The following is a 21200-nucleotide window of genomic DNA, read 5'->3' on the forward strand; positions in this document are numbered from 1 at the left end:
CATATGTTACAAGAATTTATTTGCGGCACTGGCATTTCTGTCGCTCGCATTTGTGTGACTGCCACCAGTACTGGTAAGATCAGTGATTTAGCTGGCAACATCACTGACAGTACCGTTGCCAATATCAGTTTTGTCACTGGCAATATCCATGGCAGTTTCGCTGGTGCTAGGCGCCACTGCAGAATGTCTTTCAATGTTGGTGACTGGAAAACAAAAGAGAAATTGTCTGTTATAGAAAGCTATAACATTACGAACGAAGAAAGCATCGGCTCGCATAATGTATTTAATTCATTGTACATGTGCGTGGCCTTTTTTGTGTGTTAAAAGAACATGCACTATTGCCAACTTCGTTGGTATAATATTCAAGGATATTGTGGTTCACAAATTCGGCAGGATTGTGTAAACGAGGCAGTTCAAGCAATAGCTCATAGTACGATACATGGTTGCGTAGCAACTGATACTAGAATAATTAAAGCACTTCACCAACCTTTAAAAACAGTAAAATATGCCACATTACGCCAAAGGCGAAGCATCGAAAGCTATGGCAACGTTGAGCGTTGCGCTCAACTTTATCAGAGATGTGGCCCCACTACTTGGACACGATGCAACTGGTGCACCGGAGGGAAGGCTGTCCCAGCAGTTACCAGGCGTGCCACAACACTGCTGCACCGATGAGCGCCGCTAGCGGCCGCTGCTGCCGTCGCTCCTCCAAGGCAAGCAAGATGGAATTCATCGCCGTTTGTCGGCGGCCAGTGAAAGAATTATTTAGATACTTCTTGAAGTTTCCCTTCCGTTACCCTTCGACCAGCCTATGCACCGCGGTATGGCATGGGCACAGCAACCCAGCAAGAACGTTATTATCTGTGCTTGTACGCGTTGTAACCCAGTTTCCTTTTTCTATGATTTCAACATTTCTCGAAATACAGACATACATTTCAATAAACATTAAAATAACTTCGAACGCTATTTTCCCGTATTTTCAACAATGTTCTTGTTTTGCGAACCTAATTTGATTTAAGGACAATATTGCATGCAAAAAATCAAAATATATTTTTCTATGATCGACAGCAAAAGAAAAAAAATTGCGGCGAAATCGCAGAATATGAAGGAAAATAAGTATTGTCGTTCAGAGCCATTTACTGAGAGAAAGTGAAGAGTGTCTGCCGTAGGCGAAGCAGGCAGTATTGCAGCCGTGTAACTGGGATTATTGCCCGGCACATACCGACGCAAGCTCCAATCAGGACTTAGCACTAGAGAGCGCCGACCGCGACATCTCGAGCACTTGCTCGCACATGTGAGATACGTGTGGTCTGGTTGCAATACGTGCTCTCAGGCAATGCTTCATCCATCTTTATCATGCAAATGGCACGCTCTACGATTCCGCTTAGAATATATCACATGGTCGACGATCACGAAGAGGATAGTGTCGATCCTGTCTACATGCGATCTGTGTGGTAAAGCGGAAACGCCCGCCGGTGGTGACGAACGCGCGTGGGCTCAGACTCGGTGTCGCTTGATTGTATAAGCGAAATGTAACCGTAGAAGTACTGAACCGCGTTTACGAACGCGTTTCCGGTCGAAAAATTCGTGCTCTGGCGTAACTTCTGGCACCCACACTCCTGACGTCCGGCTGGAGCAGGGGTTCTCTCCCTAAAACACACTGGTTCGGAATAGACTAACAGCTGCTGGTAACAGTTTGAGCTGTCCATTGTAATTGCGTGCGAAAACCTCATCACCGACACTCATTTCGCGCACGTGCCTATGTTTACTCACTCTCTGTCTAAACTGCATGCCGGCCACACTCCCTCACCGCACGCTTCAGTACATCGAGAAAGGTATAAGCAAACGTCGCCCTGACAGCAAGTTTGGTGCTGCCTCATGTGTGGTCTCAGGGAAAGTGTTTCCACAGGCAACAAGAAATTTGTCCGAAGCTTTACCTGTAGTGGATGGTTTGTGCGTTCTTTCTGCAAGAAATTCTTTTCGGATTCTGCACGAGACGTATCCGCCTGCCTGCGGTCGTTAGTACTGCGCATTCTGGGCGTGCCAAAAGTCCACCTCTTTTACTGCGACGTAGACTGTTTACCGACACAATTTTCTCGGGGCACCAAAGCGTGAACAACATCTCGGAAACATTGAATATTGGTCGCCGCAAAAGTAGAGCACATCACAAACACTTCTGGCCACTTGGAGTGGCCGTCAACCACTGTCAGAAACACTGAACGTCAGAAATCACCCGGAAAATTTATTCATTCACAGGTACTGCCAGCCTTGTATGTGCCGACCAAATTCTAGGTTCCGGCGTGGCCCCTGGCGCGAAGACAGTACAACGGGTGCAATGGTGCTTTGAGAGGAACAATGCGTTCTTCTGAAACATTTACACGTTATGTAGTCACACCTTCAGGGTTCTCGTCAATCGATGGCTAGCCGACTGCCTGACAATACCTTCGCAGCGTACAATGTGTACAGTTCGCAGGTAACCTTCGTCTAAGTCGTCTATGCATTACCACCACACCATGCAGTTTCCCCCGTAAGACCCCTCCAGTTCCTAGTGGGATGCATCCCTGATCCACCGTTATTTCACTGCACATGGTGAAATAACCTCAAAACCTGTCACGAACGACACACTAGAGATCCGGCACTTATAAACTAGTGCTTGTAAAAGAACATGGTCATGTTCCATGGCGAGCGCCGTTTCTTTCCTCGATACGGACAGGCAATACAGTTGTAAAAAATGGCAAGTCTCTACGTTCTCTGTAATTTATTCTTTGACACATGGCAGCGACAGCTGGGAGCAACTATCTGCTTTTATGTTATAACTGCAGACCTTAAATACGAGGTCATGAATACATGCTGTCAGCTTCACTGTCCAGTGCTGTCAAAGCGCACCTGCAAATGAAGGAATCCCAGTTGTAGGTCCCAAAATTTGCTTATAGGCGTACAACTCATGTTTGGAGTGAATATTTTGCTGCAAATGTCGCAATGAAATTTTCCTATACCAAAAATCGTTGCAAACACCTCCTTCGATTTTTCTGGTTCCCTGTATTCCCTATAATCTTCAACAAAGTGCGCTGGTGGATACGGGACCTTTTCGTGAGCCTCATTCGAGTTCACTAAGACCACATCGAATCGCGCCACACCTAAGTAGTGAACGCAGAAGCACATCTACCACGTTCCCGAGGCGCAGCTCGTCCAGACAAGTTGTCGTCCCCCACCTCGTGCGCCGCATGTGGAGCTATTCACTGGTTGACTCTTCCCGAAAGTGTAGCGGGAGCCTGGAACTGTTCCAGGTAACGTGGGTCCCCAGCAAAGCTGCTTTGCAGCTCTGAAAGGTCGCTCGAGAACAAACCGCCTGCCCCCGCTGTGCGCTTGCAAGCCGCGAGGCAAGACGGCTGTAGTGCAACGTGAAGCCCTGGCAGCAATCCCCCCGTCCGCCTTTGTGACGGCAGTTGCAGACCAGGAAGGCAATACCGCCGAGAAGTTATCCCTCGGACAATTAGAGCCCAAGGAGTGACCCTCTGAGCTGAATGTGACGTACACTCGCACGGGCGCCTACCATTGGCCGAAAATGACGACACCTAAGCGGGCTCGCCGATTGGCCGAACGTGACGTCACTTCGAGACACCGAAAGGGTTAAAAACCAGAGACCGGTAGAAGCAAAGGAGCATTCGTTCATTCATCGCGTTCGAGCTTCTTGCCACGGGCCGCAGCGTCCGAGTTGCTGCCGGCCCGTAATGACTTTTATGACTGTTAATTTCTTTGTACTCTCACTGTAAATAATGTAACTAAACCTCCAGTTTTTCATCTCAAAGTCCTCCTCAACTTCGGACAACTCCCGCACTCAACGGCAAGGTCGAAAATCTGGGGGACAGCAATTGGGATTGTCCGCCAGATCCAACAACTGGTGGCAGCGCTAGAGATGAACCTTCGTTCAAAGAGATCCAACAGCGCGAAGAATAGCTAACGGACCTATAGCTGCCGTCATCAAAAACGTGAGAACTGCACTTACTCGGTACTTGTATACGTCGCAAAACAGCATTAATGGTGTATATTCGTTTTAGTGGGCTGAGTAGGGAGGTGAAGATACCTTCTTTTTTATTCGCTCGAATGCTGCTCTGGAGTGGTAGTCTCAGCACCAAGGAGCGCGCTTCCGCAGAAGCTTGTGAAAAGCTGAGCAACGATTACTTTCCGCAATATATGAAAACGCCCAGAAAACAATGTAGCTGCTACTTTGTTGTCGTACTTGCAGTCGTTATAACTGTATCAATATTGTGCGGTGAAGCCGACATTTGCAATGCTCTTATGCCTCAGACACATAGCTCGACTTCACAAAAACGCACGTTTTCCTTATTTCACTCTGACACCAATCTATAGCATACTTTGCAAGGGTTGAGGTTACAGCTTGTTGGGGCGACATCTTTTCTAGTACTTTGTGTAAGAACTTCAGACAAAACAAACAGAAGATGGAACACACGTGCGCGTATACATGTCTCAACTTCTGTAGGTTTTCTCTCAAGCTTCTGCGCTAATAACTAAAAAAATCGCTACCATACGTTCCAAGTGCGCTTGAAGTTTAATAAATGATTCTCAGTGTTTCTTTTTTTTTTCGTGAATAAAATGTCATCCAAGTAACACCACACTTCGGACAAGACCTTCAGCACTGCATCCAATATTTTTGTGACCTGACGCTCACGTAATTCCTAACGCTAGCTTGTTGACGGCAAGCAGTCCAACTCTGTGCGTTCAAGGTTAAATATTTTTCGGCTCCTCCGGGATGTGTACTCCGGGATGTGGGAGTGCTTCCAAAAGATTACCTAGCTAAGGCGATGAATGACATCTGATGTCAAGCGAGGGGTTAATAGTTTCTTTACATCTATAGTCACCACGTAGGAGTATGCTACCCTATTTATCACGCGCGTGAAAGGATTCCTTTTGTTAAAATAATTTTGATATCTCGCCTTCTACAGCCACCTCTAAAAAGTTGCATATCTCTTTCTTTTGAGAAGCAGGCTCGCTGGTCCAGCTTCAATAACAGCTAGTACCGTTCACCCGTAACTGTACCAAGCTCGTAACAGAACCTACTTCGCTGGTGACGCATCGGGCCTTTAATTTATATACCGCTTGAGGAGGCGAATGGAACCTTGAGTTCACTCAGAGCCCCAAATCGTGTGCCAATCTAGAAGCACTGTGTGCAACTAATTTCCTCTCACCCCAGCAGTGACCTATCGTTCTTGTTTGACAAGGGAGTGTAGTACTTCGGCCGCCTCTCCACCATGCTGTAAATTCACGACCGTGAAACCGCGAGCCCAAGGCGCGCGCCCGCGTAGATGTGCAGGGTGACTTCTATCTGTCTGCAGCTGGCCGATGGAAGCTGCCGGCAGAACTACTTGCAAGGGACGATTCATACTGCAGTTCCGGTGTCGTGATTCATTTTTGCCAGTGCACCATTTGTAACAAGATTTGAATCCCGGCTTCTTGAAGCCGGGTTTGGGTACGGGCTAGTTGGCTAGTTTCTTGAAGCCACCTGAGCTGAAGTGGTGGTAGTCGGGTCTGCTGTCACAAGCCTTTGCGCTTTCCCGTGTTTTTAAATTTTGCGCCTCATGTTTCTCTTGCCTCGAGACGTTTTTTCCCGCTATGAGAGACGGTTTGAAATGTCGCTTTCTTGCGTACTTATTTGGCTATGCTTAATATGGGGAGGGCATAAAGGACGAGTGGGGTTAGGACAACATGCAAGCAAGCAAGCAGGTGGCGTGTTACCAGCTGTTGTTTAAACCTTGAACAGATCAGTGGGCGCATCTTCGTCCCCTGTTTGCAATATCCGCAATTGTGTAAGTGCTGGCTCCACGGCTGGAGTTTCGGCAGCATCCTTCCGTGAGTGCTTCGATTGTCAAAGCGCGGACGACTGCTTTTCCGAGCGTCGGCTTATCGTTATTGGTAAAAAGCACTAACTAAGCGAATTCCTCTGAGTGCACTCTGACAAAGTCATCCCGTAGCGCTTCGTGTATATTGGCTCAAAAGTAGCAAATCTCAGACAGCTTGCGAAGCCCAATACAACGTATTTGGACAGGAGGTCGCCGTCATGATGTGATCTCAGTTGAATTTGGCCAGCTTGCTGATAATGGGCGGCTTTGGAGCCAATTGCTCATCCACAATGCTCTTTAGGTCCACGAATCTATAGGGCGAGGCACGGACAGACCCAATGAACAATTTAAACAGCCCGCATGTTCGCAGGCATATGATGCTAAAGAACCCGTGCATTTGGCGCTTACAGGAACCCGCTTTACAATCATTAGCGATGCCAGCCTTTCCTCCTAGTTCATCCATCCATTTTTTGAGTTATGTGTCTGCCAGGGACGCCACAGGCAAAGTTTCAACGGAAAACAGCGTTTACAGCCCGTGCTTGCAGGCGGAACGTCGCATCATCAATGAGGACAACAGCATGCTGAGTACAACAGTGACTCAAGTTGGCATCAAAGAGGTTCATTGAAGACGAGCATCGACCGAGTGGCAGATACCCAGTGCTCCAAGTCGGCGTCAAATAATTTCTTCGAACAACGATGCCTACGAAGTCCCGCATGTACAGTGACCATTGTCGGCGTGAAAGAGGTTCATGGAAAATCCGAAACTATGCATACATTGCCAGATATACTCCGCGACTCAGGCTATTTCGATGCCTGCTTTCGGAACCTCATCCCCGATCACAGCTGCCTGATGCGCTAGCCATTCGCCCAGAGGAGGAGGAGGAGGAGAGGGAGGAGGAGGAAATAAAGAGAAATGCGTCTGGTTGGCTACATATACCCTACTCGGAGGGACGGGAAATAGGGAAAGGAAAGATAAGATAGAGAGAGGGAGGTGAGGGGGGGAAGCCGCGGTGAGCTCGCGCAAGTACGCGGAGGGCCTGAGCGAGTCAAAGACGTTCACATGGGCCAGTCGCCCTCAACAAAGACAAAACTGCCTTCATAGCTTTGTGGGCCGACTAGCCATGAGGGCGGTCTTCAAGTAGGACCTGCACAGACAACGGCCGATGGTCCAGTCGTCGCAATACGATGAATAATGTTTGTCTTTCCGAGCTAAATTGATGACAATGGCACACTAAATGTTCGATGTTCTCTTGCACGCTGCCGACGTCACATGCATCACTGTCGGTCATTCCAATAAAAGTAGTGTATAGTGTATGCCTTCGTGCAAGCCACTCCCAACCACAGCTGGTATAGAACCGATGCCTCACGACGGCGAACCCCGGGTGGAGGCCGCAGTTGTAGCCAAGGGTTCAGTTCGTACAACCTGGTGTGCCCTATAATTGGGGTGTTCCACTATGTTAAAGAGAGCTTGCGTGCCAGGTGACGAAGCTGCCTTGCACCGTCTGTCCTGGAAAGAGGAATGAAAACGATGTGTTGTCCTTGATGTGACTCTCGGGCAACCTTATCTCCATGATAATTTCCACTTATCCAGCAATGGCCAGGTAGCCACTGGAAAATTATTTCATGCCCTTTCTGTTTGACGTCGTGATGAAGTTTGAAGATTTCGTATGTTAGCTGTTCATGAGCTTTACGTCTGAGAATTGACTGCATGCTGTGTAAACCCGGTCTCGAGTCCGAAAACACGACCCATGTAGCAGGACTTTCGGTGTCAATGAATTTAAGCACCCTGCGCAGAGCTGTGAGTTCTGCAGCCATGGACGTCGTGACATGTGGCGTCTTAAATTGCAATGTTACTCCTCTTGTCGGTATAAACACAGCACCGCCAGAATTGGTGGATGTGGTCGATCCGTCATTATGGATGTGTACGTGGCTACTGTATTTCTCGTGCAACAAAAGTAAGCTCGACTGTTTTAGTGCAAGGAGGCAATCTCTCCAATGATATTCACTGCATGCCTAGAAGAAGTATTCAAACTGTTACACTGGGAACGCTTAGGAATCAGGATCAACGGCCACTATTTCAGCAACCTTTGGTTTGCAGATGAAAGTGCGCTGTTCAGAAGCACAGGGGATGGATTACAACGAATGAATGAGGAACTTGAACAAGAAAGTGTAAGAGTAAGGTTGAACATTGCCATGCAGAAAATAATGATAACGGTCAACAGCCTGGCAAGTCAACAAGCATTCAGGATTGCCAGTCAGCCTCTAGAGTCTCTAAAGGAGCACGTTCATCTAAGTCAATTACTCGCTAAAAAGAAAATTGTGCAATCGTTGAATTCTACCCGTGCTAACATATGGGGACGAAACTTGGAGGTTAGCCCCGCAAAGCCGAACATATTATATTTGATACGCTTAATTTGTTGACTGAAAATTCTGATTGAAGCGCTGGAAACCGAAAGCAGCACCCTTACTAGTGTTTGCGATATGCTGGCGGGAATTCTCAATTGTGGATAGTTCATCAAATAAATTATTATTTGAGTAACTACAGTACTGAATAATTTTTGCTAAATTACCATTTTACCGTTTTCTTCGTACCAGTGCAATGTGTACAATGGCAAGAAATAAATGTAAAGATGTTATAATTTTCTTTGGTATGATATAGTGCTCCAGATTTGTGGGGTTAATAACGAAGCTAGAGAACAAGTTAAGGACCGGCCAAACAGCGATGGGGTGAAAATGATACGCGTAACGTTAAGAGACACGAAGACGACGGTCTGGATCCGCGAGAAAATAGGGATAACCGAAATTCTAGCTGACATTAAGAGGCCACGTATAGCGCAGGGTAGACAACCGTGGTTCCGTTAGAGTAACAGAATTGGTGCCGAGGGAAGGGAAGCGCAGTCGAAAACGGCAGCAAACTAGGTGCGGTGATGAAATCGGTAAATTTGCAGTCGCAAGTTGGAATAAGCGAACTCAAGGGCGACGTTTTTACAGATCGCAGGGAGAGACCTGCGTCCTGCAGCGAACATAAAGATGGGATGATGATGACGATGATGTCACCGACGTGTCCTCTATGGATGGATGTTCTGAGCGTCCCCTCTGGAACGGGGCGATGGGTTGCGCCACCAAGCTCTTGCTATTATACTGCCTATTGTACTACCTAGCTTGAAAAAGAAAAAGAAAAATAACCACGATGAACTCCCGCAACCAAATTTCATGACCCCCTAATGTGAACATTCCTTTTGTACGTCTCCGTTTTTTTACCTTTCCCTACTTTTGTTCCACCAACCTTCCAATCGCCTCTTGCTAATCTCTGTTGAGGACATATTTACTTTTCTTCTGCTCTCGCTGAACCCAAGCGCTTCAAGGAGGCCAAGGGTGGCAAATCAACCGCTGGGCAGATGAATTGCGTTTTTTTTCCTGGTTTCGTTTTTTTCTTTTAAGTAGAAACTCATGGCAGTTTCTTTTCCATTGCTGCCACTCATGAGATTATTTTAGCCTCTCTGATTTTCCGCTTGACATTCTTTGTTTCTGTGTTGCTCACCCTACATGCCGCGTACTTGCTGGTAAGCTTCCTAGTTCTTTTCCTCCACTGTGAATCAATGTTTTTTTTTTCTGTATAGATACCTGAACACTCTCCCAGTCCGTTTACTTTCTTCCATGTTCCTCAATCGTTCTTCATAATCAATTTTACTGTCAGCGTCCCTCACTTCAAATCTAGTCCAGCCCATATCACCCTGGACTCCTTCATTTGTAGTCTTTCCGCGAGCGCCTAATGCGAGGCGTCTCACTGACATTTCGTTCCCATCGAGTTCTGCTTGTACTCCTGAGTTCAAGCAAACAACCGCATTTCCAAAAGTAAGTCCTGGAACCATTACACCTTTCCACATACCCCGGAGCACCTCGTACCTATGGTATCTCCATAGCGCTCTGTGCATCATTATGGCTGCATTTCTCTTCACCTTAACTGTTATTGTTTTTTTCCGTGTTTCCATATATCTATTGCGTTAGTTCATTCACACAGCAAGGTATCGTACTGTAAAAAAGAAGCAGTTGGGTTGTGAATATGGGAGAGAGAACGACGACGACAGAGACAAACCTTGTTTCGGTGCTCGATCGGCTGTACTACCTCTCGCTGCTCTATCGTTCTAGTCGCGAACGCTTACTGCCCAAAGTGTTTTGCGACATTTGGTGGAAGGTGCTGGACCTTTTGACACCTGCAACTCTAAAGCCGGATGATCCCTGTCACATCTCCTATGCTTGAGGAGACTAGTCCTACCGATCCACCCCCGGCGCCGCTCCGGTCATGTGTCCTGGTGCACCACGCGAACGGGATCCTCCCATATTCAATGGGACTGACGGTCATGACGTAGACGACTGGCTTTCATCGTACAACCGAGTGAGTGCCCACAACAAATGAGCTGAAATTGACAAGCTTGGTTACGTACCATTCTAACTTTCCGTGGTCGCCCATCTTTGGTTCCGAAACCATGAGGCTGGCTTTTCCACCTGGACAGCATCCCGAACGACACTTCAAGAAGTATTCGGTCGCCCTGCTGTGCGCAAACATCGGGCTGGATAACATTCTCGCTGCCGTGCCCAACAAAAGGGCGAAACCTTTACCAGCTACATTGAAGATGTAGTTGACATTTGCCGCCGTATCAACCCAGATATGACCGAAGATGACAGCGTCAAGAACATCTTGAAAGGCATACAAGATGACGCCTTCCAAATCCTCTTGGCAAAGAATCCTCAGACGGTTAACGACCTCATTACGTTTTGCCAGACCTATGAGGAGCTACGCAAACAACGGCTTTCTACGGACGTTCCGGACGTTCGCTCCGGACGTCGCGCTTTCAGCTTTGGGTGATGGTGTCAGTGCTACTCCTTGCAGTTCAGCAATCTTCTAACAAATCAAGCAATTTGTACGAGAAGAAATGGCACGCCAACTCTCTCTCTCTTCTGCCAGGCAGTCCAGCGTCAGAGTCGACCTAGTCTCCCGATCTCCGTCAGGTGATACAAGAACAAGTCGCATAACGTCATACCACTTGCTCATCAACCGCCTCCTATGCCTGTTCCCCTTACGTACGTTGCCGTGGAAGCGAATCCAAGGCATCCGTCTGCAGTTATTCAATCCAGACTTACCAGCACATTTCCCTCACCTCCGCAAGCGGCTACAACATATGCACTTTGTAGCCGCTTGCGGAGGTGAGGGAAATGTGCTGGTAAGTATGGATTGAATAGCTGCAGATGAAGGCCTTGATTCGTGACAACGACAACGTACGTAAGCAGAACAGGTGGAGAAGGCGGTTGATGAGCAAGTGGTACGACGTTAGCGACTTGCTCTACTGGCTACTGGCGGCCACAGCAGCCCGTGCGCCACCTCGCCAATATTTCCATCTGTCTCCGCTCGCTGTTCTGAATCCATGGCGCACCCAGGACAACTGGCCTATCTGTTATTGGTGCGGCCCACCTGGGGATATAGCACGGCTTTGCTGCGGCGTGGATGGTATCCTTCGGATTCTCCGAGGGCACAAAGCAACGGTTTCGACTCTCCGTCCCTTTCCGTTTCTGCCGCTCCGCCCTTCGAAGCCTCGCCTCCGGCTTCCCGAACCTTCAATACCCATCGGTCTCTGTCTCCCCGTTGGCGTTCTCTGTCGCCGCTTATCCGTCGCCCTGAAGGTATCCGAGAGGAAACTAAGGACCGCAGTTCCGAAGGCAAGAACTGCGATTGCAACGAACTCCTCAAGACATTATTTATTCCCTGTGAACGTCCTTGAAATTCATGCAGAAGTCATTGCCGTTCATGCGTTTGTAGACACGGGAGCAGCAATATCAGTCAACCTTAGAAAAGTCGCGATGCCATATTCTGTCATTTCATTAAGTACAGCAAGCGCTGCGCCGATTGAATCCTTAGGGAAGTGTACCGTGCGTGTTATCAGCGGCACTTCATACCATGTTGAGTTTGTTGTTCTGCCTCGCTGCTCCCATGTCATGATATTAAGATGGGACTTTCTGTCCTCTCATCATGCCGTTATAAATTGTGCCCGTGCTGAACTCGCGCTGACGCCATTCGGCCACAGCGTTTTTCAAGACACTGATGACGCTTCCGGTCGTGTGTTCGTCCCCTCCGACACCGAGATTTCTCCATACTCTGCCGCACTTATGCCCGTTTCTTGCGTTGGATTTTCTGATTCCGCAGTTCTTTTCGCGCCGTATAAGCTTGTTGCTCGCCGTCATCTCTTCTTGCTTCCTTTTGAACTTCTTGCCATTTGTCAAGGTTCCAGCCCACTTTACGTATGGAACCTGTTTCCTTGCCCAGTTAGCCTGTTACACGATCAGTGTCTTGGTTACGCTGACGAAATCGAACCAAGCTTCCTTTAGGATGTGCCTGATGACCTGGCTTCTCCTCCGGTTGACACTCTGGTCCTTCAAGTTTCTCTTCCCACGCTGCCGTATAACCCAACATTTTCCCGGTGTATTGATCCCAACCTCACTCCAGGTCAGAACGCCCAGATCGTTGATCTCTTTGACCGCTTTCATACGTCATTCGACCTGCAACAATCTCGCTTAGGCCGCACTTCCACTGCGGTCCATCACATCGACACCGGCAACCATGCGCCTTTACGCCACAGTCCGTATCGTGTATCCGCCACGGAGCGTAGCCTGTGAGGATTGGGAGGTCAATCCCACCGTTCGTAACCAGTTGTCAAGATTGGAGTCGGGCATGAAATAGATGGTAGCTGCCCATGCCATCGTCCAATTTATCCACGCTGAGGACGTTGTTGAATGGAAGGACTGCTTCTCATCGAGAACGAGGAATATGGTTTTATTTACAGTGTCTACATAAGGATGTTGCAGCTCATCAGTCTACCATGACCGCGAGAGAAAGTACACTGAGCAGCCGCACAACAGCGGTTTATAAAGACTCTGTCCTCCCTCGATCCCTAGGTGAGGGAAACGTTCGATCAGTAGACGAGCCACCTTTCAGCGGGAGGGCTTCCGCACCGGTTTCACGGAGCCCACCGAGGGGCAGACGGACTTCGCAGAACTCGGGGCTTACATCAGGAACGGTGTGTGGGACGGGGCCTCCAAAGACGTTCCCTCGGGACATCCCTTGCTCACGGCAGACCGGGTCGGTGGTAGCATGTTCAGTCACAGAGCCTGGTTCGTCGAGCTCATCTCGGCAATCCCGCGATGAAGGGTCGAGGACATGGCGTATTGTTCACCGCACACAGTAGACTTAGTGACGCCGTGTGGCTAGAAGGTGGCGGTGGCTTTCCAGGAAAAGTCGACGCCGCTCTCGCACCTGGCTGGCAAGACTTGCACCTCAGCAGGCGGTTCTTAACAAGCGTCATCGCTGAGCAAGTTGGAGACATACTCCAACGCGGCGTCATACAGCCTTCGCACAGTCCATGGGCTTCTGGTATAGTGCTGGTCAAAAAAGAAAGATGGCACAATTAGCTTTAGCGTGGACCACCGGCGACTCAATAGGATCACCCGCAAGGACGTTTATCCACTACCTCGTACTGATGACGCCGTAGAATGCCTCCAAGGTGCCGAATTGTCATCTTAACACTTACGACCTCCGTAGTGGCAAGTGCCAGTGGCTGAGACAGTCCGTCCAAAAACGGCCTTCATCAAACCTGACGGTTTATTTGAATTTACCGTGATGCCTTTCGGCCTGTGTAACGTCCCTGCCTCATTTGAAAGAATGATCGACAATATCTTGCGCGGCCTCAAATGGCAGATATGCCTGTGGTATCTGGACGACATCATCATCTTTTCACCGGACTTTCCTTCCCACTTACTTCGACTTGAACGCGTCCTCATGTGCACCGCCGATGCTGGCCTCCAGCTTAAATTGAAGTGTCGCTTCGCTGCCCGGCAGCTGGACATCCTCGGCCATGTAGCGTCGAAAGAATATGTACTCCCTGATCCGGCGAAATTGCAAGCTGTTGGCCAGCTTCCGCAACAAACGACTTCGAAGGAATTGCACAGCTTCATTGGGTTAGCGTCATACTTCCGCCGTTTCATCCGCAATTTCACCACTATTACAGCACTTTAACGCAGTTTCGTCGTGGTGGCCACAACGTTTCAACCTGGTCACTGGATTGCGATGCCGCATTCACAAAGTGGCGTCATCGCTTGACGTCACCACCAATCCTGCGCCATTTAGACCCAAGCGCTACAACTGAAATACATACGGATGCCAGTGGCATCCGCCTTGGAGCCATTCTCGCTCAAACAAAGGTTGGCTTCGATGAGTACGTCGTCGCCTCCGCCAGTCGTGCACTCACTAAACCTGAATCGAACTATTCTGTACCAGAAAACAGTGTATAATTTGGGCCATAACCAAATTGCGTCCGTATCTCTATGGCCACCCATTTTTTCGTGACAACTGATCACCATTCGCTGTGCTGGCTGTCGTATTTAAACGAACCATCTGGTCGTCTTGTTCGATGGGCCCTTCGACTGCAGGAGTACAACATCCGAGTGCTGTACCATTCTGGCCAAAAACACTTGGATGCGGGTGCCTTGTCTCATTCGCCACTAACAGACGAGCTTATCTCCCCGAAGGCCTCATTGTTTGAGTCTTCCCTTGCTGCCACGGACATTCTTCTGGAGCAGAAGAAAGACCCATAGATCGTGTCCATGCTGAGTTTCTTGTCCACCCCATCGACACCCACTACCAATCGCGCATTAAGTTCCCAAACACATCACTTCTCCATTCGCGACGGGCTCTTGTACCGTCGTAACTACCTCCCGGACGGCCCCAAATTGTTGCTTGTAATCCCTCATTATCTGCCTTCGGATATTTGTGCAGCGTTCCCCGACGACCCCCAGCGCGCGCCTGCAGGTGTACTGAAGACATACGTGCGTCTACGCCTTCGTTACTTCTGGCGAGGGATATATCGATTCATCCGTCATTATGTCCGCTCCTGTCTCGTTTTCCAACGCCACAAAGAGCCCCCTCGTCGTTCAACCGCCCCATTGCAGCCGTTGCCTTGGCCAGCACGTGATTTTGATCGAGTAGGCATCGATATTTATGCACCTCTGCCTACCACATCAGATGGTTCTCGCTGGGTAATCATGGCCATCGACCGTCTTACGCGCTATGCGGAAGCTCCCCCTTTGTCCCCTGCGCCTTTTCCCCAGCGCTTCAGCACGTGACGTCGCCTGGTTTCTCCTGCGCCACATCATCCTTAGCCACGGAGCTTCTAGGGAATTACTCAGTGACGGAGACCGCGTGTTCTTCTCCGGCGTCATGGAGGCTCTCCTCAAATGCCGCATCGTTCATCGCACCACTACTGCATATCATCCGCAGACTAATGGCATGACCAAGCGCTTTAATCGGCACTCTTGGTGACATGCTGACCATGTACGTTGCATCCGACCAAAGCAAGTGGGACCATGTTCTACCATTTCTGACCTACTCTTACAATACCGCCACGCAGACTACCACGGGATTTTCGCCCTTCTCTCTCCTGCATGGACGCGAACCTTTTTCCATAATGGATACAATCCTTCCGCGCCACCCTGACACCACGGAAACCACTACGTTACCCGAAGCTGCACACGCTGAAGAGTGTCACAAGCTATCCCGTATATTTACGTCAGAAGACCAGCAATGACAGAAGCACCATCGAGAAACTTTCCATGTTCCTGTATCCTATGCTCCTAGCTCGCTAGTGTGGCTTTGGGTTCCAGCGCCTACCCCTGGACTGTCACCGAAACTCGCGTCGAAGTACATGGGCCCATACCGCGCGATCAACCAAAGGTCTTCAGTCAACTATATTGTGGAACCCCTCAAGCTACCTTTACATCATCGCCGTCGAGGATGCGAAATTGTGAACGTCCAGCGTCTAAAGCCGTGCTATGATCCACCTGTGTTGTCCTACCCGTAGGTCGCCACGATGGCTTCCTTTACCGCGGGGAACATAACTGTATTGTAAAATAAAGAGCAGTGGGGCTGTGGTTATGGGAGAGAGAACAACGACAGGAGAGACAAACATTGTTTCGGTCCTCGATCAGCTGTACTATCTCTCACTGCTCTATCGTTCTAGTCGTGAACGCTTAATGGCCAAAGTGCTTCGCGACAGTATTTATATTTTACCCAAAGTATTTCCTAGCTCTCTATTGACACTGTCTGCTCACTGTTTTCAATGCATACCATAACACCTGATTTTCTATCACTAAATTTCAAAACTAAATTCTCGCTTACCTCTCCACAGATATTAACCAGACGTTGCAAATCGCGTTGTTTGTGAGCTAGCAACACTATTTCCTCTGCATAAAATAAACCTGGAAGCTGCTGCTCTACTACGGTACCCGCCTGATTGTATGAGAGAATAAACCCGATATTACTTCCTTCCAGCGCCCTCTCCATCCTCACAATGTACACCATAAACAGTCAGTGGTGTAAATGGGCACCCCTGCGTCAGTCCCTTGTTTATATCAACTTTCTCCTCGCTCCTCATCCCTTCCCATTTAACGCAAACGGTATTTTCGAGGTAAATATCTCCCAAAATCTGTATGCAGCCGTCACCTAAGCCTTCTCTTAAGAATATCCTACAAAATGTTGCGGTCTACGTTGTCATATTCTCCTCTAATGTTTAAAAGGCCACATATAATGGTCTGCTTTCTACTCTTGATATTACAATAGACTGAGTAAGAACAAATAAGTTATCATCGAAACTACCTATTGTGAAGCCATTCCGAAGTTCTCCCAAAATGCCATTATTCGCTGCCTCTGCTTGCAGCCCAAATTTGATTGCGTGCTTTGCTAGCCTGTATATTACCGATCTAATGGTCAACGGTCTATACAAGTAAATTCTATCTTTCCTCCCCTTACCTATACAACTAAAGCTCATTCTACTTTGTCGGCAACTGTCTGGCATTCGTCTATCCTTGAAAGTTTTTTCCCACTGCTTTCAGCAGAGCTTCCTTAATTTTCATCCTAGTTCATTAATCAACCTTACGGGAACCTCGTCTAGCCCTGTGGCTGTGCGCTTCGAAATTTTCTCATCGGCTTTCTTCCAGTTGAAATTGCGTCAGCTCCAGCTCCTTTCCATTTGGTCCTCATTCATGGTTATTTTTTCCACAACTACAAGCTTTTCATTGTCTTTGAAAGATTCGGCTGTTATTTTTCGTATCTAAATTATGCGGCGTCTGCTTCCAGTTTGTTTGCAACTTCGTCTAGGATATGTGGTTGTATTGCTCCATACTACCTCCCTAATAATTTTATGTGGTTCCAAAATATTCTAGGTGCGGCCTTCTTTTTCTCACGTATTTCTGACAACCAGGGTTCACTTTCTTCTTTTATCTTTGCTTGCACCAGTATTTGAACCATAGACTTTTTCTGCCGGTATATTTCCCATTTACTGGCTACTTCATTCTGCTGCAACTCCACTTTCTTTCCCTGCCTGTGCTCTCGGGATGCCTTCTGTCGTTCGGCGATATCATCTCAGATCGCCCTGTCCCTCCAGCTTTTGTTTTCCAACGAACCATATTGTTTCTCTTTCAGTATTTCTGTCATTATTACACTTAGAAGCTCACTACATTCCCACTCTTAACTTGGCCATTTCCCAAGTACTTCCTCGACTCTTATGGCTATATTTGTTATTTGCTCAGCGTTCGAATTTGGACTGTCCATTTTGCACTCCTTGGTCTCTTTCCCAACTACATATCCCATTTTCAAAATGATGCGTTTACGGTCCCTCCCTATGCTGCAATACGCCTCGTGCACCGCCTATAGAGGCGCCACTGAAAGCCACCTAGCGGACGCTTCCAACAGTACACGCGGGAGCAGTAGCAGACGACAACCCTTTGCAGCAAGGACGGCTGAAGTTCGCGGCTGCGATTTCTCCTTTGTTCGGGTGCCAGGCTGCTTCTTCTGCGGTGACAGCTGTAGGGAAGATGCTGACCTCTGTGCGAGCGGGTATGAACACGATGTTACCGGTGTTTGGGACAACATGGTCCACATACGTGCAAGGTGTGTCCCGCAGACAAACGCCATGAACCCCATTTACATGACGTGGAGCTCATGTTACTAGCCGATAAATTTTGTTGAGTAACGCGATCTCTCGATCGTTTTGTTTATTCTACCCATGCCACAATGTTGCTTCTGTGCCTGAATAATAAGCACCTGTCGTTAGTGCAGACTTATATCAAACAAATCCGCACGGTGCCATCTCTGCATATGCCGTTGTGATTTTTCTACCGATGAATACATGTGACATCGCCGAATAACTGCAGTCGAAGTCGCCTCAAGAAGAGTAATTGCCAATCGAAATGCGTACACTAGCCAACGAAGTCACCAAACACATGGGTTAATAAAAGCGCGTGTTAGGGCTGTACCGCCGATGCAATTCTGCTGCATACGCGGATGAACTACCATTCCCGCTGCAGTTTGTGCAATTTTAAATTCCCCAAGGGAGCTGCTTGTAAACGTACAAAGCTAAAGACTGACTAGCTTTTCAGTACTTTTTTATATTGCTAGAAAGAGGTGCAACATGATATATTTAAAGGCAGAGCAGCACCAGTCAAAGTAGATGAGCGCTGGCAGCAAGGCCCGGTTTAGTCGTCTGCAGGGTAAGTATAAGGAAGAATTCAGTTGAGTACAAAACTCACATGCAAGAAGGGACTACGTTGTGAAACAAACAAATCACTCGGCGTGTTAAGTTTGCTCAGGCAGCATCGAGGTGTGATGACTTCCCAAACGGTACGCGAACTTTTCAGCGAGAAATGGAACAAAATGCCATATGCAGCAGCTATTAGCAATTCTCGCCCTGAACTACCTATTTTCTAAACACATTTCCAAAAATGCAAACAATATCTAAGGTGCCCTCGGGCGAAAAGAATAAAGCTGTTAAAGAAGCACTTCCTTGGTATCATTCCGATAAGACACAGCGTGATTTATACCCTTTACAAACAAGGCAGGGTGAAAACTTCGCAGCTCAAAAGAATCGTCAAGAGTTATGCATGGAGCAACTAGCAACAGTTAAACATGTGCGAAGCCACGCATAAGATAGATGTAAAAACAAGAAGTGCGCGACAGCTGGTGCGAGGATTTACCGCGCCACATGAAACCAACAATTTCAGTTCTTGCAAACTTCAGTAGCTTTAACATACAACGCAATGCGCTCGTGCAGTCGTACTGCGTAGCTAGCGCAACGCGGTAAAGAAGCGGAAAACAATTTAAGCGGCAAACAGCATTCCGAACTTTAGCGAAATGCCTTTAAACCTCATGCTGCACTGCAGACGAACTTCGTTGCTCACGCGTCTAACTATGATCGAGTCGAAAAAACACCGACGAGACAAAGGAAAGGATGAGAACAATAAATTTTCCTTCCAAGCGACGATCCATTTTTGCTACCGTTGCTCCCGCTGATGAGGCTTCGCCGGGAAAGAGTAGAACCGTATCGCCGGCACGTTCTCACCGGTATTTGAGCCCCCCACCCTGCAACAATTCTTCCGACATTCCCTGAAGCTTTGGCCACCCCATACGGGTGAATGGTGTTCCCTATCTTGCTCTGAAAACGGGAATAAGACAGAGAAGCACGATCAACGAAACAACAAACTACGGCGCGCGCCAGGCGCCTCTCCCGCGTGTTCTGCGCAAGGCCGCCACCAGTGGCGCGTCCGTCGGCGTGCACGGCGCCTATACCCTTCCTCGTCAATGATCATTTCTCTCAACTTATCATATATTCCTTCTGTCATCAGACAGTAATCAATGGTCGTAGACAGTAATTCTGGTGCCTGACAAGCGCCACCGCGTGGCACCTCGCGGAAGCTGACGTGGCTTTGGCTGATGCACTCAGCTGACGTAATTGACAGCTCACAGGCGGCGTATAAACGAGACACTGTCACTCTTGTAGTCAGTTCAATGATTCCCGGAACATAAGCTTCCAGAACTCGGTCACTGTTCTGAACTTTATTTTTCCGCTAGGAAAACGAGACGTTAGGCTGCGAAGTGAGAAAGAATGGACAGGCAGGTACTTACAAACGCATAGCGAATGTAGAGATGTGTTGCACTGCAGTCCAGACACCGCGGTCGCGATGCCGTCGTCGCGGTAAAGGGCTGCAGAGCACACGGAGCTGTTGCCACTGACGAAAAAAAAAAAGACAATGAATTTTTGGCGATTCACATCTCCAGAAGTCCAAGTGGCTACACATAGGAAAATTTGTTGTAATTTCCACATGTACGCATTGAAATATATGCATTGAAGTGTTATGTGAATGTGGTGGTATAAATCAGCTGAACGACAAGTAGTGAAATAATTCGATGAACCCGCACTCGAAATTCATGTGCCTGAATAACGCTGGTTGCAAGTAAAATGATTAGCGGAGCTACCAGAGAAATTGTTTGCGAGAACAGATTTATTCTAAGTGTATTGGGCGCTCCCTGGAGCACATCGCAATTGATTTCTACATCAACGAAAACATTTACAACTACTAATGCCATACCCTCCCTTAACCACGCGGGATTCGACGCAACTGCTCAGGAAAAATTCTAGGCAAGATCCGCATGCGCCCGAAAGCGAAGCAAGTGCCACTTTTTTGGTGTCCATCGAATAATATGTGACGAGCTTTAAATTCCTGAACTATGCCAAAGTAGGGCCGATTAAGCTACACTATTTCTCTCGCACCGCTTGTAAAGTGCCCTACTGTACTTTATTGTGGCATTCAAGTGGATCAGTGCTGTAAATGTATGGCATGGTGATTCTCCGATTCGACAAGATAATTGACTGGAGCCTACAGAAGTGAATCTGCAGCGCTTTGACATAAGTGGCAGCCATCATTTATCAGGGACTGCGGGAAATGGCGGAACAGAGTGCAATGAATGGGCTCATTCTGTTCCTCTGGTATGCAAGCTGGCGGTTCCTGCTCGTTTGTCGTATTTCGTTAGCTGCCCTGTTGTCAAAACCACCGTCCCTTGGAGTGCCGCGCCGGCGCATGGCAAGTAGGGGTCAGTTAGGTATGTCTACTCAAAGTACCAGGTGCGAAAGTAACAAAACAAAGCTGGCTTATAGCAGGCTGACATTGAACACGGGTTTTTGCGGCTACTCACCTAGTACGGTATGCCTCATTTCAGATGATACTCCACCATTACGCTGATTATTTACTTATACTTCTACTTATTGATATCTTTTACTTATTGATATTATTTGCTTCTCTGTATGTGTTCCCACCTATCCTGTATTTTCTTAAGCCAGGTCTGCATATGTACATATGTGTCAAAACTTTTACCCACTCCTGTAATAACCCCCATGGGGTTGACAGTATGTTGAAATAAATAAATAAATAAATAAATAATAAATATCTACCTCACGCGGTACCTCA

General features: G+C 48.0%; 1 protein-coding gene across 1 annotated transcript in view; it reads right to left on the minus strand.

The window, feature by feature from the left end:
* Positions 1 to 21200, minus strand: part of LOC142570936 (uncharacterized) — a 54574-nt gene continuing 33374 nt past the window's right edge. Inside the window, exons 5-6 of the mRNA XM_075679237.1 lie at positions 19861 to 19964; positions 1 to 203 (exon numbers count right to left, since the gene is read on the minus strand). Of these exons, the coding sequence (XP_075535352.1) occupies positions 88 to 203; positions 19861 to 19964 (220 nt within the window). The 3' untranslated portion in view covers positions 1 to 87. The remainder of the gene's footprint in view (positions 204 to 19860; positions 19965 to 21200) is intronic.

The sequence above is a fragment of the Dermacentor variabilis genome, chromosome 2, assembly GCF_050947875.1.
Source record: "Dermacentor variabilis isolate Ectoservices chromosome 2, ASM5094787v1, whole genome shotgun sequence".
Classification (NCBI taxonomy): domain Eukaryota; kingdom Metazoa; phylum Arthropoda; class Arachnida; order Ixodida; family Ixodidae; genus Dermacentor; species Dermacentor variabilis.